At 43.8% G+C, this 25488-nt stretch overlaps 1 protein-coding gene across 1 annotated transcript in view; it reads right to left on the bottom strand.

Annotated features, from left to right (window-relative positions):
* Positions 1-2146: 2146 nt before the first annotated feature.
* Positions 2147-25488, bottom strand: part of sox5 (SRY-box transcription factor 5) — a 98067-nt gene continuing 74725 nt past the window's right edge. The window contains 7 exon segments of the mRNA XM_080518170.1: positions 2147-5704; positions 6693-6909; positions 8058-8231; positions 8678-8780; positions 12009-12181; positions 17235-17430; positions 22823-22987. Of these exon segments, the coding sequence (XP_080374296.1) occupies positions 5407-5704; positions 6693-6909; positions 8058-8231; positions 8678-8780; positions 12009-12181; positions 17235-17430; positions 22823-22987 (1326 nt within the window). The 3' untranslated portion in view covers positions 2147-5406.

Below are 25488 nucleotides of genomic sequence, written 5' to 3'. Positions count from 1 at the left end.
TATATTTATAAATTCATTCATAAAGCTTAATCAATGCAAAAAAATATATATATTTTCGCAAAGACTAAAAATATAATTCTGTGTTTGATTCCATTCCCCGGCCGTATCCTTTTTGCATGTGTGTAGTACTACCTCCTGCATTGTGAAATGTGTACTCGAGCGGTATAAATGTAGTTATATATAATATCTAGCAGGCCTGTTGGCCCTGGCTGCTGTGCTGCACTCAGCTCTCTAGCTGCTCTTGTCTCTGTATAATCCTCCTCCTCATGAATACATTAACGCCAGAGCCTTAAACTCAGCTTAGCTGGCGGCTCAGCGTCACAGCACATCCTATTACCGACTTTAAATCATTAATGTGACATCGTTTTCACTCAATTTCCAAACACCCACAGTCGAAAACTGCATATTTCACCCAGCCGGTGCAGCAGGGCCGCACTCGGAAGTCACACAGTCGATCCGGGCGCGTGTGCAGCGCGAAGATGTGCAAGTCCTCAACGGATCTGTGGGCTATTTGTACTCGCAAGGAAAAGTTTTGAGCAAATGAAAACGTGTTCAGAATCTGCACATAAAACACAGGCGCGCATTCGTGTGTAAATATGTGTAATAGTTTTCAGTCTTGGGTCGAGACTATTGTGATAGAAAAAGCCACTGGATAAATGTGGTTTAAGCTGAGCTGACTCCTACAGTGCACCTTAGGGTGTGTGCATGTGTGTGTGTGATTTAATCTGAGTCTAGCCACTGTTTGCTTCCTCCAGCATCTCGTGTACTGCTGACAATAAAGGAAAAAAGGAGGAACTGAATCCTCCTTCTGCTCTTCAACTATTCACACATAAACCTTTTTCTCAGGTTTTTACCTCCAGGCTGCCTCTGAAAAATTCACAATGCCCAGAGAACAAACTAAGTCCTTCACTTACCGTAGGAGTTGTGGATCTGCCCCCACCCCCTTCATCCTGCCTCTTTATTGCATCAAAAGGGTTTTTTTGTGTGTGTGCGCGCGTGTGTGTGAAGTTATGTTAATTAGCAAAGCACGTAAAATCATCTCCTCTGAGTGCATTTAACTGTTTTTATGTGCAGAGCGTGGGGACGAGGGCAGCGGGGGCTGATTGTGGAACATATGGACACAGATGGGGTGGGGACGGTGTTTTAATGGGCGCTCTGAGTGGGGTTTGCTGTTTTAACCCTCGAAAGTGGAGGCATGAACATCCTCAGCCTCGTTTAGCGAGCATCAATTAAAGATTTGCTTTTAAAACCGGCGACACGGACGGTTGGCATCCGGTGAGGGCACACGGTCTCTTCTCTTTCTGTTGTTTGTGACTTACACATGGACACACACACACACACACACACACACACACACAGACACACACGTTTCATCACTCGCACCATCCCCTCCTTCCTTTGGTCCCTTGTTGTGCTTAATTAGGTTATCAGGTTGCTAAAGGGCCGCGATTCTTCTCCACGCCTCCCAGCTGGCCCTCTGATTGGAGGGGCAAGAAGGTGGACTTCGCATAATTAACACGTCCTTATGGAGATGATTGAATCGTTTGGCGATGTACAGGCTGGTTTTGTGTCAGTTTACAAAGCTGACATTTGGGGCTAAAATTAATCATCCTGGTGGAAAACATCAACACTCACTTCATTTAGGAGTTTTGAAAGTGACTCATGTTTTTCACATCATGAGGATTCAAAAGTAAAAAAGAAGTTTTCTGTTTTCATAAAGCTGCTGCAAATCAGCTTGTGTTGATATTTTTGCACCGAATCTTTTTTTTTTTTTATAGATCTGATTAATATCTGTTAAACTTTGCACCTTGCATCACCTTATTTCTTGTTAAAATGATTAAAGGGCTCATATCAGCTGGTTGGAGGAATCCCTGTGAAATTCTCTCCACAGGGGAATCTCCCTGACGCTACGACTGACCGTCTTCATTTTGACCTTTGTGGTTTCATTATTACCCCATAAATGAGCGTGGTTGTGTGCCCTACATCCATGATACTTGCGCACGTTTGTCTGTATGTTTAAAAATAAGCGTGCCGTGTATGTATTTATATGTTTGCGCGAAAGTGTTTGAGCTGTTAAGAAGCATTGTGTGAAGGCATGTGTGGACGGAAAGAAGTGACCAGGACCAGCACAAGTTTTACTGAACACATTGCTGTCTTTATTAGAGCCTTGTCTGGCAGTAATACTGAAAAAAAGTGAACTTAGAACAGATGGTGGTGGCAGCCCACGGCTTTTTTTTTTTTTTTTTCCTGTTTTTCTTTATTTCTTTGATATTTTTCTTCATTTTTTTGTGAGAGCGCAGCGACTCTTGCTTTTCTGTGGCATGGATAACATCAATAAAAGAGACAGTAGGGAGAGAAAAAAAAAAGAAATATACAACTTATATTACACTGTGTTATGAACAAAATATAAATCTATAACTCTATGTTATATTTACATAATTATCTTTCTTGATTTTTCAAGTTGAGATGGTAAGATATTTTTTTTTTTTGTTTACTTGTAATAATTCTTACTTTGTTTTGAGCTCCACTCATGACTTTGATTGTCTTAAATAATATCATCATCATTTTCATTGTCTTGATAGGGGGACAAACCTTGCCAGCAGGGATGATTTGATGTCTAAATGTCTCGCCCACCCTCATTAAAAAAAATGGATCGATCCACTCAGTCCCCCCTCTTTCCAGCATTGGGTTTAACAATGGTGTGATAACAGGGGGAGGTGACTATACAGCAAAATGAAGACCCAGAAGCTCGTGTGGCGTATAGCGAACATCTATAGCGGGGGGTGGGGGTGATTGTGGGGATCGCCACGTGACAGCACACCTGAAGAGTAGTCATGGCTCCTGTAGCGTCGCGTGGAGCTAAAACAAAGCAAAGGGCTCCTGATGACAAGGTCAAGATACTGTAGATACGCCTGGTCAGCTCACACGCACAGCGGTACACCCTTGGCGGATCACGGTAAACACTGCTTTCCTATGATTATTAAAAAAAAAAAAAAAAAAAGAAGTTCACTACTATCACAAAAACATAATATATGTACAGGGTATTTGAACAAAAAGGAAAAAAAATGAAAAAGGACAGCATAGGATTTGTTTGGTTTGTCATGATAATCTCTTCATTATAAATGTGTGATGTGTGGACGTGATTGTGTGTTTGTGCATGTGTGTGATGTGGATCCGAGCCAAAGGTGCTCCGCTGTGTCCCGGCGAGGCGGCCAGGCTAAGTAAACTGGGACGGGTCTCTTAGTTCACGGAAGAAAAAAAAAACAGCTTCGAAAAGTAATGAAACCGATTCCCAATGAGGGAAAAAGAAAAAGAAAAAAAAGAGAGAGAGAGAGAGAGGAAACTTCACATTATACATTATGATAATCATTACAAATAAAATTATAATAACAATAAAAATTCATGTTCTTTTTCTCTGACTGCACAGAGGCTGAGTGCTTCTTAGAAATGGGTTTGGACGTGATAAAAAGGTCTTCAGCTCGGAGGAGAGCGTGGCATCGAGTCTGGATACTGTCCTAACTCCACCCGCCCATGCTTCCGCAGGATTAATACAAAACAAACGCATTGAAAAAAGAAGGGGGGGGGAGGGAGGAAATTAAGGTAAAATGACAACTTTTTGTTTAGATCTAAATAACTAACAGCTAAATAGAATGCGTCGACTGTCATAGTTTCATATGGTCATAAAAACCCAATAAAGAGGAGAAAAATAAATTATACTGTACATAACTTACTAAACTTAGGAAACGTTGACCATCCTTAGAATTATTGTTAATAATATTATTAGACGAAGAGGCAGTTTGAAGAGAAATAATAAAATACAGAATTCAAATACAAACAGAAACACTGACTGGCTGACTTCACCTCGGCTTCGCCCGCTATGTCTCAGCAGGACGAACGTGATTGGAGGGGAGCAGGAAAACACTGACAAACAGAACAATAGTTGTGTGCGTGTGTGTGTGTATTTGTGTTTGTGTGTGTGTACACAGTAAATAACAGCAGCAGCAAGAGTTGCCGGTTCTTTTTATATGCGCTGCTTGTTTTTCTTCATTGGGAAGAGTGCGTTTGTCCTATAAATGAGTACATGCGACACACACACACACACACACACTCCCACTGTCGTATGTTTCAAGCGATAAGTCGTACTGATGTTTCACTCTTGACGAGATCAAGATAAGAGGGACCGGAGCGAGAAGGAAACGGGTGGATTGTCTCACAAACACAGTGCTTTTGTTTCTGCTCCTCAATGCCAGAGAGACTCCCGTACTTACATGCCCCCCCCCCCACAAACACACACACACACACACACACACACACACACACACACACACACACACACACACACACACACACACACACACACACACACACACACACACACACACACACACACACACACACACGCACACACACACACACACCCTGAGAATCCACTGAAAGTGGGACAGTCCATGCTGTGCTGGTCAGTCCTGGCTGGACTGTCCCATTCGGATTCCATAAGAGGGGGAGGAGGGGAGACGGCGGCGGGCACCAACACACAGAGAAAGAAAGGTGAGAAGGGAGAAACTGCTGACAGCACACTGCGAGGTTGAAGAAAAGATATCTTTTTGTTAAAAATAAACGTCTGATGTCTTTCAGGTGCTTTACAACAAAAAAGGGGGGGGGGGGGGGAGAGAAATGTCTCTTTTTTCTATTATTATTCAAACTTGTAGCACAAAAACAACAAATCACATTCACAAGCCACTTATTGGCACCGTGTACCTGAGTGAGAATATTATAGAACCAAAGAACAAAAAAAGCAGTTTTTTTTTTTTAAAAGTGTCTCTTGATAATAAACAGGTCCGCCATCTTTAAAGTGTCATCTGTTCGCCTTTGACAGGTCCACTGTTTTGTTTCTCATTTTAAAAGTTCGCCTTTTTTTTTTTTTTTTTTTTTGTCTACAAATGGGACTGAAAGGTTGCTTTCTGAGAGCGATTTGTAGTTCTCCTCACTCGTGGCATCACACTCAAACTCTTGCAGTAGTACTTGAATATTTCCTCGGCAAGCTTCAGGACTGGCTTGGTCGTCTCTTCCCCGCAGACACCAGCTTGTGTAACAGTCAGTGTGAGTGACGGGTCCTGTGCTTCAGTTGATTGATCAGATGCTGGTATCAGGACTCAGGTGGGAGGGAGCATAGGGGAGGGGGGCGGGGGGGGGCGGAGGGGAGGAAGGGGGGTATTGGCTCTATTAAAAAGAGTCCATGTTAGTTGAAGAGGAAGGGGAAATTGGTGGCTTTTCTTTCGGGTGATTGGCAAAAGAGAGTTTTCTTCCTGATTGGTGGGCTTCGCATTTTATCTTTTACTTATTTATGTGTATGTGTGACATTAACCAGCGCGGATTGGCTTAAAACTGGGCGACTGCGAAGCCGTCCTATTGGGTGATGTGGTGCTCGTTGTCGCTGGCGTAGTCTGCCTCTTCGTCCTCGTAGTCAAAGTCGTCGTACACGTCGCCGTTGCTGTCGTCTAACCGCAGCTCCTCCTCCTTGATCCGTGGCTCGTCCACCTTCAGGCCAGTCACATGGGGGTTCTGGTGGTGGTTGGCGTTGGGCTCGGGGCTGCTGGACATGCTCGAGTGCTCTGAGGGCATCTGGGGGGAGGGCATTCCTGCCATGGAGAGGGCGCCGGGGTAAACCACGCCTGCCGAGGACAGGGGGAGCTGGCCTTGCTGCCTGTACACAAAGAGGTAGGGAGACAGAGATTTCAGTATTTCAATCCAAAAATAACATCTGGTAACACTTTCAGATCACAAACCTGATCAGTAACATTGAAAAGTCTCCTTTTGGTAGAATATAGTACAGCAAATCTGACAAAAGGAACAAAATCCACCATCTAAACCTGTTGATTTCAATCCTGACTAAAATACAGTTGGCCTTTCTTTCAAAGAAAAATGGAAATAAGCTGAGCAGATGTACATATGACCTCTCAACTGTGCTTTTTAAGGCCAAGAATGACTTGTTTTTACCATTTAAATAGAGCAAATATCAAGGGAAATCTAGCAACCTTGAGAAGCCTCAATGTCTAAAATAAAATGTTCTATGAATTCATTATCATCAAACTGAATCAGATAATGGTAATAATGGTAATTAATTGACGAGGCCCCTAAAACAATGTTAGTAACCACCTGAGAAGGCAACACTATAGTTGGCCATGTAAAAATAGGCATGCACACATTCAAGCAATTATACTAGTATAATCTTTATAAATTTATAATCATATTTTCCTCATAGAAAATAAACAATAACCTGGCTGGACTTTATATGATACTATTCTAAAAATAACAAATCAACAAAAAGCAGGACAAATAGAAGTGATACTACTCAAGTAAAGTCCACAAAGTTCCAATTCTTTGTTTCTTGCCACCTCTAGTAACCATCGTATTTGAGAAATATTTAATTAGTATATTTTTAAAAAAAGAGACATGGCAACACAGCATGAGGTTGTTAAGTTATAATTGGTTGGTTTTACCTAACAAATAAAAAAAATAAAAAAAACACTCGAAAAGGAAAGCAAAATTAAAATAAAACGGGACTTCAGAGGAGAGAATACTGACCAAAAATATGAAAGGTAAGAATTTATTTGAACTATTCTACTCCATAGATAATCTAAAATCTCAATTGGTATGAGTCAAATTATGCTGTTGTCTCTTGGCTCCCTCACCCCACACTGAAGTATTGTCTCATCTCCTGCCTGCGGGACCTCATGATGGCTTTGTACTCGCCAATGCGCAGCTTCTTCCCGTCCACCAGGCAGGTGCGTTTGGGCCGCGGCTTGTACTTGTAGTCGGGGTACTTTTCCAGGTGCTGCTTGCTCAGGCGAGCCTGCTCCTCGTAGTACGGCTGCTTCTCCAGGTTGGTCATGGCTTTCCAACGTGAGCCTGGATGAAGAAAAAACCCCAAAAAACAAAACAAAAACCACGTGTCGTCAGTGACAATAATGATCATGTTCATCTCTTTAAAGAGAGAAAAAAACAAAGAGGCTACAAAGAGCAGAGACAGACAGTTATGAAAATGCGGTATGAAAAACGGCAACGCAACGAGCATATACTAAGCCGTTAAAATGTGTTCTGATCATTTTACAGCGGCGGGATGATACAGATCAGTTTGAAGTGGTTTAAACGGAGCATGTACATCAGCACGGGTAGCAGTTACGCTGCGAGTCAGGAACAAATGTCTGCGCGACTCGCACAACGCCACGTCACATGTAGAAAAAGAACACTTTCACACATCCTGCAAGCACACACACACACACACACACACACACACGCACGCACGCACGCACGATGGCGGTTTCACCCGGAAAGAGACGGCGGAGGGAAAAAGCGGGGGTTAATGAGGTGAGCAACGGGGACGACAGGTACTCATCTCCACTAATGAGGACTTCACTTAACCTGCTGTCATATCTCCCAGCTCGCCTTCCGCTCATACATTTGTAGTATCAGTCCCCTGCATGTGTGTGTGGGTGTAATCTTGAGCATGTCTTCCCCCTGTGTGTTTCATATCTGGTCTGAATTTGCACTTGACTACTGTATGTTTAATGGGTAAAAGCTGTCAGCACTTGGCTGTTCTCTCTCTCTCTCGCTCTCTCTCTCGCTCCGTCTTTCTCTCTCTGTGTTCTGCGATCTGTTAGCAATCGAGAGGGGAGCGGGAGAGAGAGAGAGAAAGAGGGAGAGGAGGCTTATTAAAACCAGATTTCCCTGTGTTATAAAACGCTTAGGAGCTCTTTAAAATGTCAGGGCCGATCCCGGCGGTCTGGGGGAAATGTCAGGCGGCCTTGCGCTGCTTGTTTAATGCATAATGAATTATATCATCATTTGTCGGAGCCGTGCTCTCCCCAGCCGTTCATTAACAGCCGCTTACACAATGCCACCGCTTGTGAAGAAATCACTGAGTGTGTATTGTGTGCGCGTGAGCGTGTGGGGGAAATCCACAGATCTTCCTCTCGTTATTCAGATTAGGTGATGAGGACAGGACAAAGGCACATGCCACTCAGGCGATGTGCATTCATATTATTCTTTTTTTTTACCGAGGATCTTGCTGATGTTGGAGTTGTGCATGTCGGGGAAGGCCTGGAGGATCTTCCGCCTCTCGTCCTTGGCCCAGACCATGAAGGCATTCATCGGCCGTTTGATGTGCGGCTCGCTGCTGCTGCGACCTCGAGCCTCGCGGAATATTCTGGAGTCTGAGACGCTGGGGGAGCCTGAGGAGGGGGAGAGTGATCAAGTTATAGCAATTATTTCTAAATGCACATCCTTACCGTTTTAGAATAAACGTCCACAGTCTACAGGTGATTACCTTTATCTGTCATTAATTAATTTAGGTTCATTCGCAGCGTTATAAAAAGACATTCTTACATCTCAATGCTAATTTTTCTTAGACTACGTAATCTGTACTTTTTCTAAAATCTCTTTTTAAACCAAAATATGCAGGTGAGGAAAGTGTGAGTGACACTTTTGCTGAACATGGACATATTGTGTGTGTGCTCATGCTGTGTATAAATACATTCAGCTCCTTATTTTTACTTCAAAATGAAAAAACAAAAACAAAAAAAAACACACAACTGTGTGTGTGTGTGTGTGTGTGTGTGTGTGTGTGTGTGTGTGTGTGTGTGTGTGTGTGTGTGTGTGTGTGTGTGTGTGTCCCTACCGTCAGACTCCCCACTCATGGTGAAGTCCAGCATGGCGTGGCTGAACTTGTCCTCCGCCTGCTGCTTCAGCTGTTGACTCAGACTCTCCAAGGCAGCTTTGTCCTAAACAACACAAACAGTTCACAGTTGCGGTCGGTCAGCAACTGAGTCACACACACGCTGTGAATATATGAATGAATGAAGCCACAGATCTGTAGTAATACTGAACAATTTCTCCCTAAAAACACACACACACAAATGTTCCTGTGACTTGTCCACATGTTGAATGACTCCACAAACCAGTTCTGACGGGTTAAGATGAGAAATATGAGGTGACTTTCTGCTTGTTTTCAAAGGAAAAGATGTAATACAAGAAGAAAAACAAGTAACAAATATAAAAAAAAAGAGAAAATGAATATGAAAGTGAATAAAAATTATTCACATCCAGGAAAAAAAAAAAAAAAAATGACACCAATGAGAGTGGTGATTTCCATAGAGAGGCAGTTTGTGTTTTGGTTCATTTCAGTGTCACTTTGTGGAAATGTTAATGTCAGCATCAAATTGTTTGAGTGCTGTATGCCCGCATGCTTGAACACACATCTGTGTGTATGTTTGCATGTGCAAGAATGTCAATTACATTTACTCCTATTTGGATGTTTACTGCTTTGTGCGAATACCCCGGTATTATAGTGTGTGTGTGTGTGTGTGTGTGTATGTGTGTGTGTATGTGTGTGTGAGTGTGTGTGTGTGTGCAGCGACTCCTGGCAGCCACCTGCGCGATTGGAGTGCCGCGGCTCGCCTCTCTCTTGCAGAGGCCCCCGAGGGTCGACGCATTAGAGAGAGAGAGAACGAGAGAGTGCGGCGCGGACGAGAGCGAGGCCACGCCGCGCGGCCCCCTGGGTATTTATTACAACCAATAAAAGGCTGATTTACTGAGCATTTACATGCTTAATGCAAGCAGCCGGAGCACTCGGCGGACTTGACTACGGAAGAACACACACACACGCTCACACACACACACACACACACACACACACTCACTCACATACGCTGCGGTGCGCCAATGTTTTACAGTTTAATTATACGATTAGGAGCGCTACCCAAAACACTGTCGTCTTCTAAAACAACCTTCCAAAAAGTGTCCCTCTCCATTTACATGTGACCCTGACGAGCTGGCTGGCTGGATGGAGGGAGGGAAGAATGATAATGAAATGCATTTTCTCTGTTTTTAGTCCAATAGAGTTTAATTGTTAGAGATAATTCCCCCCTAGATTGGTATAAATAGACAGGAAGGGACGAGAGCGACTGAAAGCAACGGGCCCGCAGGAAACAAATGTTTTTTTGTTCCCTTTTCAAGCATTTCACGAGTACCCCCCCCCCCCCCCCCCCCACCCCAAATTTTAATATGTTTATAAATACACAATTACCAGCCAATGGACTTGAAATATTAATTCACTCTGTATGTACATCAGAAATATTTGGGGAATTTTCCTCATTTGGCACAAATGAATGGCTCATTGAAGTCACGTTCCAGAAAAAGAGAGCACAAAATGTGCCACACACTTTTAGATTTTAAGATTAAGCGTGCTCTTGGAAATGACTTTATGCAGTGTGTGTGTGTGTGTGTGTGCGTGCGTGAGGCAGAGACGAAGACGAACGGGGAGACAGAGTAGATGACAGCGTAGTCTGACATTAAGCCCCGGTACAGTACATGGGAAAAGTGGATTGAATGGCTGACACTGGAGCCAAGACACAAAGTAGCGACAAAACTAATCCTGCGAGTGTGTCAAGAGATGACACTGTTGTATCCCGACGCCGGCGAGAGCTCGCCGGCTTCTCTCCCGCACAGCACAAAGCCGGGGGAACGAGGGAAGAGGAGCAGAGATGTGGAAAATCACATCGAGTCACTTCTTATGCTCAAACTGAGATCAAAATAAATGATACATTAAAAATGATTTCAAAAATTTAATTTGGTAATTTCCTATTGTTTTTGTTTTATATAAACATTAAAATTTCTGAAACTAAAAATATACAAAAAAATAGCACAACAGATAATAATCCATCATTTTTATTATGGAAGAATAACAAAGACTGATTTCTTTAAATATTTATGAATTAAGTCAGGAAATTGATTAGCAATAATGTGTAGGAAACATCTGGAACAAATGATAAAATATGCTTCTGAATTTCCTCTTTTCTCAGTGGAATTGCTCATAAACCCTTGATATGACTCTCAGTGACTATTAGATACACACTGGAAAGCTGTGTATTTTTTTGTATGGGGCAAATATAAATTGTAAGTCATAGAATTTATAAGCTTATTTCCACAAGTCTGGTAACAGTACAGAGTATAAATAATAGAGAATATTACTAATAATACCTGGTGTAAATGTATAATGAGCCTGGTTCCGTGTCGGTTTGACCGTCTGAAACACGTCTTATGAAAGAGGACGGAAGAGGAAGAGACAGATAGAGCTGTTGAATGTCAGCGGTGCAGATGCTTCAAGCACACTGTTTGTCTGTGTGTGTGTGTGTGTGTGTGTGTGTGTGTGTGTGTGTGTGTGTGTGTGTGTGTGTGTGTGTGTGTGTGCGCGCACCAGCTGACTCCCAATGTGTTTAACAAATAACCACAATTTAGCCACGCTGCCGAGGAGCCGGCGCCGTCATTTCACATTACCGTCTCTTTGACACTCCTCTCTGCCACACACATACACGTTACACACACACACACACACACGCATCCATGCACGCAGCCCCGCAGTGCGCCTTGCAGACACACTCATTACCTCCGCGATGCTGCTGGTTTTACCTTATCTGGCCCTGTTTAGCTTCAACACATTTCAGCGAGTACATTGTACACCGATTTACCTCCTACATGGTGCAGCAGGGCTGGCATATGGCAAGACAAATTATTACACACACTGACAATGACACCGTACAGCTCGGGATGACTTTGGGAGACTTGAGTGGATTTATACATTTTGTCTTTTGAATATAGAATCCTTTCCTCTCTTCTTCTTCTTCTTCTTTTTTTTTTGCTAGGGATGAAATACACTGATTTGTATTTATTTGTGAGGGGGCTCCCACACGTCTTTCAAGAAAATCTGCATATTTTTTTTATGTGCAGCAGTTTAGGCGTTTGTTGAAATATATTTATAAATACTATTTAAAGTAGATAGAAAGAGAAATTGTATACTATAATAACTATATAATAACGCTCGAAAGCATTTGGTTAATTTAATCTTTAAGACTTTTATATTTATTGAAAAAAAAAAGTTTCTGGCCATTTGCTAACTTTATTCTGGGTGTCACGTCCTTGCCGAGCAGGTGGGAGCTTTGAAAGCAGCGTACCTTGTCTGAGCGTCCGTTATTGAGGCTGAGGTTGCTGACGGCAGCCACCTTGGCGTCCAGGACCTGCTGTTCTCTCTTCAGCTGCTCCTTCATCTGCCGGGCCTCGGCGAAGGCCTTGGTCACGGCCTCGTGGTCGTTCAGGTAGGCTGTTGAGGACAGTGATGACAGCAAGTCTGCTGAGGCGCAGACAAAGACGAGACAGAGAGAGAGATGGAGAGAGACAGAGAGAGAAGTCAGTGGCAGGACATTGAAGAGAGTGAACATCTACCTGACGCTAAAGCTGAGAGTTAGTGCTTCTTATAAAGAGTCCAATACAAGACGAATTGGAATAGCATTTGCTTTTACAATTCAGCTTGGGTGAGCAAATAAACATGCCTCTTTGTGTGGGTCTGTGTGTGTGTGTGTGTGTGTGTGTGTGTGTGTGTGTGTGTGTGTGTGTGTGTGTGTGTGTGTGTGTGGTTTATTTTTGGGTTGCTGACAGGAGCTTTTCATCCAGAATAAATCTTCTCCTGAACCATGAGGTAAAGACATTAACATACACTTGATGAGGGGAGTTTGCCGGGGCATCTGTGTGTGTGTGTGTGTGTGTGTGTGTGTGTGTGTGTGTGTGTGTGTGTGTGTGTGTGTGTGTGTGTGTGTGTGTGTGTGTGTGTGTGTGTGTGTGTGTCTCACACGCACACACTGACCATTTGATTGTCGAGCTGGGCATGTGAGTCAGAGTGTGCCCCCTAGCCAGAATTGCTACAAGCTGCCCACCACCTCCCCACCTGACTTCACATGCACACAACACACACACACACACACACACACACACACACACACACACACACACACACAAGTTCAAAATAGGAAAAACAGTCACTCTCTCAAGACCTCGACCGCTTAAAATACACACACACACACACACACACACATCCGACAGATCTGTCTCTTTTCATCTGAACCCACGCAGCTCTACTTTGAAGTGAGGTGGCCAGACGACTCTTATTACAACTAAAAAGTCCTGCTAATTTCCCCAGTCGAGGACATCTGCTCTGCCGCCGTGCAAAGATCACGAGATCTCTCCCGTCGCCTATTATTTGTATTATTGCTGCAGCTTAAGTCTCCGATGAGGCGTCGGGGGCATCTGCTACGGCCGCGGCGCGCGTGCATGTGCGGGGTGGCTCGCGCGCCGCCGGGCTATCGCCCCTCTCTATCAGCCGGGTTAGTTCTTAACAAAGCGCCACGGCTGGCTTATGAGGCCTTTATCTGCGCTAATCCGCACCGCTAATGCCATCTCAGGCCAGATTACCAGCTTCAGATTGGTAATGACAGAGCTGTGAACTCTTTCAGAAGTCATAACCGGAAAATCTGGACGTGAGCGGAGCCAACAACAAAAAGTGTGTGGGTGTGTGTGTTTGGGGGGGGTGAGAGAGGACAGAGGAGAGGGCGATGGAATCGGGTGGCAGTCAATTTTAATCTCGAGTCAAACGAAAGGGAGGGGGCAGATAGATATTCTTGCACACATGATTGTGTGTGTTGCTTAAACTGACAGAATTGCCAGGCGTCCAGACAAGTGAATGTGACCCAGATCGGAGGGGTGTGTGTTTATGCATGCGTGTGTGTGTGTATGTGTCAAGGAGAGGGTATCTTTTTCCGTCTCTTGGTTGATGTACTAACACAAGAGTATCTTTTTTTTTTTTTTTTTTTTGGAATACTTTTTTTGAAAACCGAATCAGGGGGGTTCGGGGGACAAATGTGTGATCGAGGTGGACGTTACGGGCGCTGACAGCCCTTCAGTTCAGTTTGAGATGTGGAGATGGATGGACGGATGAAGTGGGAGAAAGAGGAACACGCCTGCAGGATGAGCGGTGTCAAGAAAAGAAAGGAAAGTCCACTATGGTGCAGTTATCGCACATAGATTAAACTAATTTATTTGGGATGATTAGAAATAGTGAATCTCATTGAGATAGGCAGGAGTACTTTCGAAGTGTAGTATCTTTTATATATCGGGCGAGCAGTACTAGCTGGATAAAATTTAGTTATTAAAGCTGCAATTGTTAATACATACAATTCTTCTATAAAATGTAATTATTGAAATAAAATATGATTTGAAGAAACCACACCAGTAAAATATAAGAGTAAACAAGAATTTTTGCTGTTAAGAATACAACTTATTTGAAAGTGTTTATAAGCATTTAAAAAAATATATATATATTTTTTCATCTCATTAAAGAAGAGAGGCATTTAGGGAGGGTAACGGGCCCACTGTCCACATCAAAAACAAACCACCTCGAGAAAGTGTTCATGTTCAACCTGCCCCTTCCCTCTGCTGAGAGCCCGCCGCAGCACTAACGCCACTTTAAACTGTAATATCGGCTGCGCTGGGTGACCGCCGGCTAAACTCAGCGCCGGCAGATGGGACTGCGAGCCCCCGACGTACCAGGGTTCTGACACACTGGTCTCCTAGCGCACGTAATTCAGCGGGGATCACACACAAACTTTAAACACTGTAATCCATTTTTCTGAACAAAAAACATCTGGGACTGAAAATCCACTAATCTGATATTAAATCCGGCGATTTGTTGAAAAACAGTGAGATTAGCCAGGAAGTCAGAGGGAAAAAAAAAAAAAAAAATGACTAACTGCCTATTGCATAGGAGGAGGTGGGATTGTGTGTGTCTGTATGAGTGTGTGTGTGCGTGCATGTGTGAGGCTTTGTGTGTATTTGACTGAGTGTTTGAGTGTGTGCGCTGTCATTGTGTCATTATTGCTGGGTGTTTGCGCTGTCCTGGCTCATGTAAGAGGCTTGTCTAATCTCATTGGTGATACCTCCTGTCTGTCATGCACTCCTCTCTTTATTATTCCCCCGCTTCATTGCTCGTGAAAAAAAAAAGTGCTAATCCCTCTCCCTCTCTCTCTCTCTCCCTCTCGATCCCCTTCTCTCTTCCCCTCACTCCTCTGTCTCTCTGTCTCTTTCAGTCACTAATAAACACATAACAATGAGGCAGCCCCGCGGGCAAATAGCGACACGCAAGAAAAACACAAACACACTAATTATAGCCTGTTACATATGTGTAATATTTGAACTATCAGCGTTGCGTGAAAAATGGATTAGGAGTACAAAATAGTGATTCATTTATGTCATATTTTATGTATGTGTGCATATGGCCGGGTATGATTATGGTACTGGCACGCGCAACAATGGCACCGCTGCGATGAAAACACTTCGTGTCACTGCCACTAACGCGATGATTACTGTTTCCCCTAAAGAAGTTCATTGTCATTATAGGTTCTGTGTTCGCAACAACTTTTTTACATGAAATAACCATGTAGCAGTACCCGTGTGTACAGTAAACCTCCTGCTTTCACTTCAGGTGCGTTTATTAAGAAGAAATGACACATTTAGGCTTATTTCTGCCGTAATTGGCCAATAATTATACACAGTGTAACACGTTATAATTGTTATTTTGTATGTGATGTGTTGATTTTTTCTGAGATGATAGGTCGTTTACCATTATTCTGCTCTGCTCTTTTGCTCTGCATAATTATTGTAGCAACATTAAACGAATATAAAAATAAAATAAAGGTGTTTTTAAAGGAAATACTGCAATACACTGAGAGAAAAAACTTCAAATGAACTCAAAACACTCTAAATGTTTTCACTTTACACTTTTAACATAATACAAAGTAAACAAATAGAAGATGTTGTCAACAGCAGATCCATCACCATTTGTTGATTGGTGCGAGTTAGCAGCTTTTTTGAGAGTAAGCCTATGCAACCAATGCAATTTTAACACTCATTATGTCTTGCATTTAATTGAGTCTGTATTGCATCATTACGTTCATGTAATACATAATGTTTTACTAATACATGAAAGTAGTTGCAAAGCTTTTGCATTTTTAATAGTTTACATTGTTTTTTTTGTTTTTATTATTTTATCACAATTTTAACATAAGTATATTTAATTTTGTAAGTAAGTAAAGTTTATTTATAAAGATAAAAATCCTGTACATAAAATGGCTGCATTAAAAAAGAACATTGAAGTTTCATAAAATACAGTATAAGTGAGAAAAGTATTGAGCCAAAGGCCTTCTTAAATAAAAACGCCTTCAAGTGCATTTTATAATTTACATTTAAACATTTAGGTTCCCGCTCATGTGCTAAATTAGCATTTTATTCACATTGCACACATCCAGGCTGTTTGACCCCTCGCTAAGTTCTGCAGGACTACGTACACATGCAGGAGACGGCATTAAACCGACATAGGACTGTGCAGCTTGGAAGAAAAGGACAAGGACAGGATGGCAAAGTGTGAACTGTGCCGTCAGCCGAGCGGCCGCGTTTCGCCATGAGAAGCTCCTCAGGCGTGTTTTTAGTAACTCCGCTGGTGGCGCGTCGTTATACTTTAATAACCCTTAAATCATTTACAGATTTTGTGCAATTTTTTGTTTAGAGATGTTACATGATTGAATCAGTCCCGATTGATTGTGTAACACAATAAAGTGACATCTGACGCGAGAGGAAGAATTTCATATTTGTTGCTCAAGGTCTCAGTGGGTTAAGGTGCAGAGAAGCGAGAATTTACTGCATCTGCACCCGACTATCAAAAGAACGTGTGCTGATGTACTGTATGTGGAAGGTTTATTTCTCCGGTATTGACTGTCAATCACACAAGAATGCATCTCCGATGTCGTGGTGGAATGCAAGCGTATTGTAGAATGTTATATCAATCTATTCCCTCTATCCCCTTCTGCTCAATGACTTTTAACAAGAGGTGGGAGAAAATCAATTACCCTCTCACAGTAATGCCAGCTCCTTGACCAGCAAAACACATCCAGTCAATGTATTTAGAAATCGAATGCAACGCCGCCAACTCTCATCTCAGCGTAAACTCCTGCACTTGACTCTAAACTCCCAATTTACCAACAGGCAGGCTTTGTCTCATGTGAAGTGGTGAATTTGGACTGAGCACTATATTTTGTGTGAAAAGACATTGTTTGTTATTACTGCTGGGACTGTGGATTAAGAGGGCCTTATACTTCAGCCTGTATGAAGCTGTATGTCACAAATGGCGTGATAAAAGGACTAACTCAGTAAAGAAACGTCGCTTTCTTTTATGCACACGGTTAATTATGATATATCACAACTCTTCTAATGGCAGATGCTGACATAATCTATAAAGGGTTTTGTACTTCAGCTTTATATTTGGTGTGAATAGGTGTTGGAAACCTAAAGCTACTTACCTATTGAGCTGACTCTAGCCGGCGGTCCTCCAATGCTGGAGGGCGCAACGCTGTGCTTCATGGAGCCGACAGGGCCCAGCTTGGTGGCAGCAGCAGCAGCAGGGACCTGTGGGGAAGTTGGGGGGGAGTTGGGTGACTTGCTCTCGGATGCCTTAGGCTTGGCCGACAGGTTCAGTGGCTGTGCACCCTCACTGTCCTGCAAAAACCAAAACAGCACAGTTTCGCCTGCTGTGACCACCGTCAGGAATTGGGGAGCGGGAGGCAGGGGTCGGGGACCCCTCGCCCTCCCTTCAACCACTCGCAAATGGAAGCTTTAACACTTGCCCATGCACAGACAATTTGAGGCAAAGCCTGGCGGGACGGATGACAAGGTGCATGCCACTGCCCATGTTCAAACAGCTCATGATAAGCACAACAAAAGATACGGAACGAAACACTGGTGCAAACCACTGACATTCACATGCACAATACACCGACTTCCTGCAAACGCCAGCCTGCAAACAGGGCAGGACACGATTCATGCACATGCACGTGTACACTCCACATGCAGACTCCAGTGAACATGCACTCCTTCAAACAAGGCCGATGACAAGGGCAACAACTGAACACGAGGCGGAGAGACACCGCGGAATCTCAAAACCACAGTGGACTGCTCCCTCTCGCAGTGAGTAACACCTCCCTCGGACTGTCTTCAGAGCTGTGAGAGTCTGAGGATACTGCCACGGCTCAGAGTATCAAACAGCAAACACAACAGCCAACTGTCTTGTCACTTCAATGTGCACTTGGTCCATTAGAAAGAGGGGACCTTCATGGTCGTGAACATGTGAACGAGTGTGCGGGGCAGCACTTTTTGCCTGGGAGGTAACCACATGTGGATACAGCCTCTTTCTAACAATCGATACAGCCTTTAAAATCGTTAAAAAAAAAAAAAATCCAGGCTCATGGTTTTTATGCCAGCGACCTCTGTATAGTAAGGTCAGGGATATGATCAAATTCACTCTTGTCATATTGGTCGACACACAGTAGTGTTACTTCCACACAACAGACAACAACAGCCCTTGAGTTGATCGGCATGCGGACCCCTGCATGATGCCGGGGGCTGTTATCACGTTTATTGTCATGGCAACATCACCCCTGCCGATGACCTAATCCAATCAGGAAGAACCTCTGAGAGTCACATGACAGGAAGGGAGGAATTAGATCGCAGAGGGGCCAGATGTACACAGACCACTCTGCGTAATTAAAACTCCACAATTAAAAGCCAGACACAACATGGGGGCAAGGGACAGCTTAATGGGCCAGCCAGTTAAAGACACTCAACAACAGTGTCAAACCGGGGCGTTAGAATTACACTTTGGCGGCTGTTTCACACCATTTCTGAAACCACACGGGCATAAAGACAACTTTCAGCATCACAGGTGTGGCTCCATTGTGTCGGGACGTATACCTTAAAGCAGAACAAAATGGAGACAATATGTGTCTTTATTTTCTGGTCATTAGTGTAATTGCCTCTAAGGCGGAGAAGAAACCAGCATACAGTGGGTTCCAAAAAAACGGGAGAGTATTGTCTGCCTGCGTGTGTGCGTGTGCGTGTGTGGTATATTCACTCATTAAGGCCGACTTTTCCTGATTCCCACTCCTTGAGTCGTACTAAGCCTTATGAGCCCCTCACAACTCAATTAAGCCCTTCCAATTAAGCCCCTACATGTGTACGTGCCCATGCGTGTGTGCGATCACCACTTTGCGTGTGTGTGCGTGCGCGCTTGAGTGAGGAGGCCTAACCGGATTGTCCTTCATTAGATGGGTGTGGGGTGGGGGGTGTCGGGGTAAGACAACGGTGTCTTTCTAAACAGACAGAGGACCTCCAAAGATGCCTTTAGTCAAAGACAATGGGCCGGAGAAGAAGAGGAGAGAAAGGAGAAAACTGAGCGGGATCTTCTCAATCCTGACCCATATTATGGTGGGCTTTGGCTGGGAATACGTTTGAATATTTATTACAAATAGATAATGCCTCCGCCTCTTGTACAGTGGATGGGGGAGTTTCCTCTTCGCGCCAAGCCAAATCCTGCGGTGGGAAGGTGGCCAACCTGCATTATGCCAGTGTGGAGGAATTAGTTTAGACAGTGGAGCTGAGAGGCTTGGACTGAGTTGTTTGTGCGTGTGTGTGTGTGTGTGTGTGTGTGTGTGTGTGTGTGTGTGTGTGTGTGTGTGTGTGTGTGTGTGTGTGTGTGTGTGTGTGGCCTCTAAACCTCTCTGAAAGGCTTGGAGTCTTGAATTAATACAATTGCTTTTGTGTCTCTCTTGGCTGATGAAACAGTCTCCAGCTTTGAGACCGAAAACATGCAGAGTGACAGTGAGAGCCAGAGGGACACAGAGAGACAGAGAGGAAGCAGAAGGGGAGAGATAATGTGTGTGTGTGTGTGTGTGCGTGCGTGCGGTGCGGGTTGTGTGTGTGTGTGTGTGTGTGGGCTGTATTTCACTTCTGCCGATGCCGACATGTGAAAGCGACATCAGGGTTCTGCATCTTATCACAGGAGCTGACGGTTCAATTAACAGGACAAGTGTGTGTGCCACTGCTGTTTATCCCAGTCAAGTCATGTGCATGTGTAACTGTGTGTGTAGGTGTGTGAAGCTATGGCCATGTCAAGACCCTCAAATGTGCCGCCTTCTCTTTGTCTCTCCATCTTTCCTCCTCGCTTCCTCTCCTTCCAGCTATAAGGGACTGTGTGGATATTAATTATATTGTCATTTCAAATTCTCTTAGACAGTGGAGGACAGAGTGGGCAGATATGCCACTGTTTCTCATGTGGCACCATTTCAACTTAAGTCCTCGCGTATAAAAATACACATCACATTTTTTTTTTTGATTGGGAGTGAATTGTCATGATTGTTTTGTTTTTTTTTGCTTCAAATATTTGTAATTAATTGGAACAGGCCTGTTCCCTCGACACGATTCATCAGATTAAAGAATTATTCGCTTCCCGACTGCTTCGGTAACCTCACACTTTTATGGTTATTCAGTCACATGTGAGTTCACAAAGTATGAGTGTATATCCTCTTTTATATGGTGAGAACTTGGACATATTGATAATGCAGAATTAGAAGACAAATCCAAACCCTTAACTTAAGTAAAAACAGCAGTACCACACGCACAAGTATGAGTGAAAGTATAGTTTATAATACTTTAATCCAAACGTTTAAAGATAAATCTAACGATTCTTCTGCACATTTAAATGGTGTAACATCATGATACATTGCTGATTATCTGCATATATTTAGTAGAGGTCATACAATTGACCAGAAATGTCAGCATTTTATCTTTAAAACGCAGCAAAAGAGCAGCATAGAGAAGAGACGTGTAAAGGAAATGAGATGGGTAAATCAAAATTCACTTTGCTAAGCTGATTATGTACACTTAGGTAGTTGGGCCGCTGCGTGCATGTGATGCATATCAGCGAATGGGCTACATATGGTGCACAATTTCAAGTGCACCACTGTACCAGTCAGTATGCATGCCTGCCTACATCTGCACATCCACTCTTGCATATATGAAAGCTGCATGTAAGGCAGCAGTGATTTGAGCATGTGTGTGTATATATATATATATATATATATGTGTGTGTGTGAAAAGTGACTGCATGGTTTCTAGCTGGTGTTGTGTTCCAACACCTGTGTGTGTGTGTGTGTGTGTGTGTATGTGTATGTGTGCACACTTTTTGGAACCGGCGCGTGTGTCCATGTCTCACCCGAGGGTAAAGCACTTAAGCGGTGTGTGCCCGAGTCCAAACAGCTGTGAGCAGAGGCAGGCAGTGGGTCTTTAAATGAGTGGAGACCTGAGATAGAGCCCACAGGGGGAGCACACCTCTGAAATATACATGTCACTCGGCCAGAAGGAGAGAGACAACGGAAAAGAGACGGTGTGAGGGGAGAAAAAAAAAAAGGGGGGGGGGGGGGGATGCGTTAGCAGTGAGTCTGAAAGAAAGAAAAGAGTGATAGAAAGAGAGTATCTTTTAAAATCTCTCTAATCTTTGTCAACAACTCAGTGGTCAGTCGGGTATTTTGGCTCTGCGGGGACCGTCGGGGGGCCAGGTCGGTCCACTCCCCAGTCAGCCACTCCCGCCGGATGGGGGAGGCCATTACGGCTTCCCACTTTCCCTCCACCACAGGCCACAGCACTTGCCTGTCAGCCCAACTCCATATATATGGTAATAAGATGTGTGTGACAGTGCGGCATGATGTGTGTTATTGTGTGTGTGCTGTTGGGAGATGTGGGGAGGGGCTGATGGACAAGAGAGCAGTGGTGCAAGCTCGTAGGTCAACCACAAGCTTTAATCTGAGCCAAGAGCCACTCCTGACAGTAAGTGTGTGTGCGTGTGTGTGTGTGCGTATGTCTTATAACTTAAGAACCATGCAGCGGGAAAGAGTGACGATGTACAAGTTAGAAGTTGCAAAGGAAAGCGACTGCATAAAGGGGATGTGATATGGAAGGAAACAAATATAAAGTAATCAAAAGTAAAATGGAAAAAGGGAAACGAGATCAGGAAATAAATTAAAGCAAGGACAGGACAGGAAAGGAAAGGAAAGGAGAAAAGAAAAGTGAATAAAAGTAAGAAAAAGAAAAGGAATTGAAATGAAAGAGAGGAGAGTTGGGAAACTTCTGCACGTTTAAAAAAGTGAACCACGAATCTGAATTCAGATTGTCAAACTCCGCAAGATTATATGTTTTTCTACATAAATCTGTCTCCGTGTGAGTTTGTGATTGACCGCTACATTTGTGGGGGATCATATAGTGGACAGAGGATGGCTGGAGACATGGGGTTATGCCTGTGGGTGTGTGCGTGTGTGTGTGGGCAGGGGGAGGTGGTCAGGGTCCCAAAGCCAGACCAGATATTCATAGAATTCCACTTGGATGGACACAAGGCCGCTATTGGGCAGCCAGCCGTTAAAACTGCAGAAACACCAATACATCCTCAAATCTGCCTCCGCCACCAGACGCCAGCTGGAGTTCAGTGATAAAGTTGGAGAGTTTCATTTGCAGAGGCGGGGTGACTGTGAGCTTTGTTTGGTGTGGGGGCAGTATGAGGAGCACATCGCTGATCGGGACACTTGTTTGATAGAAGTGGAAAAAACAAGATGCAATGCAACAGCCAAACAAGCTTCAAAACATACATTTTCAGCTCATGCGGCACAATCCTGTTCACGTTTTTTTATTAATTAAAAGGGCAAACTGCACAGAAATTCACCTACAAAAGTCAGTTCTGGCTGTATTTGAGATCGAAAAATTTGATTTTGTGCAATAATCAAGACAGATTTGAGAGCACTGTGAGAATATTCCTACTTTCTAATAGAAAAAAACACTTGTTGAAAATACCGGAAAAGTAGAAATATTGCCAACATTGAGCTTTCGTTCCAGCCAGAAGTAACTTGAAAATAAAGAAATGTGAAGGCGAATTGAATTTCTGAGATAACAGCATTGCATTGTGGGAATCTGACCAAGCAGCATTGTTGGCCAGACTTTAGGTGCACACAAAACATGCAGACGCGCGCGCGCACACACACACACACACACAAATGTATTCCGTCTGTACCTTGGTCTTGCTTGATGGCGGGGAGCTGCGGCCCTTGTCGCTCTGTTGGTGTGTGTTGGTGGGCGGGGAGTGTGTGCCCAGGTTGCCTTGAGGTGGGAGGCTGCCTCCGTGCTGCTTCGCCCCCGGTGACACCTGCATGGCCGCCAGCTGGGCTGCGTACAACTGCTGCAAGGTGGGACAGACAGGTAGAGAGAGGGAGAGAGAGACGGGGGAGTGAGACAGGGGGGGGGGGGGGGGTCCAGGGTGGAGGAGGAGGAGGAGAAGAGGACCAAGGGGTGGGGCAGGAGTGGTAGAAAGGAGAAGAAAAGGATGACATGAATAAATGAATACTTGAGAGCGCGTGCACGCACACAAAAAGAAAGAGAAAAGGAGGCTAAAAAGCTCTGGAAGGAGAGGCCATTAGTGGCGCGGCCTCTGTTTGTGTGACAGAGAGAGATAGAGAGGGACATCTCTACTGTCAACCGACCATCGCTCTCTCTCTCTCTCCCTCCTCCCCCCTCCTCCTCCCTCACCCCATGGGAGAAGCGCTAACAGCCTCGCTCTGACAGGCCCAGAAGATGGCCATGTCCCCTCCAGGTGCATCGTGGGAGAAAAGGCAAACATCCCGGCTATCGAGGTCACACCGGAGAGCGCGGCTCTCGCTCAAGGTGAAAAAAGTGATGATGGAAGAAGAGACGCGTAGAGAAACAGAGGGAGAGAGAGAGAGAGAGAGAGAGACAGAGAGAAATTTGTGACGCCACATGCCAGATGGGACGTGCCAGAAGTATGTGATGTTTTTAGTGTGTCGGCAATAAGACACAAAAGCACACACAAATGCAATAAAATAAGAGCCAAAATCAAGATAGACTGATCGTAGAACTGCCATGGGGAAGAGTGAAAAAAAAGAAGAAAAAAAAAAGCTTCCCTATTCTTATTTATGTATTTAATTAATTTCCAATTAAATAAAAGCATTATGGTGTGAGCTGCTATGGTGTGAACATACTCTGGGATATATTTATGCAATACCATTGTATCACACAAAACAGTCTCTGGCCAGTATTTCCACAGCAACAGACACGGCGGAATATTCACAACTTGGAAGCAGCTTCAATATTCATAAATGCTTCTTTCTGACTCTCTATCTCCCTCCTCGAAATCATCCTGCAAAGCTCAAGTGCTTTCATGTCGGCTCATACAAATCTCCAAGACGCTGTTTCTTTTTTTTGTATGTGTGTGTGTGTGTGTGTGTTTTGTTTTGTGGTTCTACGAATTGTTATTCCTTCCTCTGAAGGACAACAGAATGGTTGTTTTTGCGAGGAGTAACTGATGTGTTGTTTTTTTTTTTTTTTTTGAATAGTTATAATTGTTATTATTTATTTCTGGTGGAATATTTTTCTGGAAGAGGACCATCCTTTTTTTAAATTTTATTTAATTTTTTTTTTTTGAGTTTAACTTCCGTCCTTCTGTTGGCGCTTGGCTGCCGGCCACCGGCGTCAAACAAAGGCTGGTTTATGCAAATGGACAAGAAGAGATGCTGTCACTGCTACTTTTCTCTCTCTCTCTCTCTGTTTATACCTCTCTCTATCTCTAGTGACAGCCACATTTGCTCCTGTTCCTCTCCACTGCTATCTTAAATAAAGACATTCTATTTTCTTGTACAAACAAGTGGGAAAAAAAAGACGTTCACACATACACTCACACAAAGACATACTTTTGAGAAGGATCTCCTATTTGAATGTGGAACAAACTCCCTCTGACTGTCAGTCACCGTCCAACAATGCAACGGCAAGGCAGAAGCAACACGTCTATAGCTTTAATTGGATTCAAACTTTTAATTTCACAACAGAAAAGAGAAGTACTTTCTGAGAAAAGTGCCAGACAGTGTTGGAATGAACAGCTGTGAATCTAGTAATTATATTACAGTTAGTAATTTAACAATTATGTTGTTTTTTTTCACTTATCTGGAAAATCACTGGGTCAAACTTGCATTTTGTGCAGACTTATGGTGTATAAACTGCTCTTCCTCTCGTCACATAACTTTCTCTGGAGCTCCACAGCATTTGCAGTTGGAGATGCACTATTTCCTATAGGTGTGAACGAGTTTGAAAGTAGTGTGTACTCTTGTCCAGAGTGAGATGCGATCAGCAACAATGTCCCACGAACAAGCTGGATAAAGTAGTATAGGACATTTATAAGATTGGTTCGGATTTTTACATTTCAAAGAATACCCACTCATGTGCCATTGCTGTGGCTTAATTGAATATATATAAACCATAATACATAGGATGAATGGACTTTACTGACAGTGCACTTTCTCCTAACCACACTCACCCACCAAATAGTGATGGCTCTCATTAAAGCTGCCCTCACTCCAACAACTTTTGGCTCAAAGGCTGGCCCCTCTGAAAGTACATTTCTTCTCCTAATAGGAGTCAGAAAGTCATTTTTGTACCTTTGATTCAAAGCCCCCAGCGTTAAAAATAATTTTCAAATTCGACACCAAGTGAAAGGAAGACAACTGAGGCACATGGAGAATACCGGCTGCTGGAAATCAGCGGGGGATCAGTCATGAGCCACATGAGTACGGTGCGGAGGAGCAGCTTCGCTGAGATCAGATCAACCACTGCTCGCTCACTTCTCTTCAATTAGCTGCACTGTAGCTCCTGGAAGGGGGGGGGGGGGGGGGG

Source organism: Blennius ocellaris, assembly GCF_963422515.1.
Source record: "Blennius ocellaris genome assembly, chromosome: 22".
Classification (NCBI taxonomy): Eukaryota; Metazoa; Chordata; class Actinopteri; order Blenniiformes; family Blenniidae; genus Blennius; species Blennius ocellaris.
This window is presented reverse-complemented; position numbering and strand designations above follow the sequence as displayed.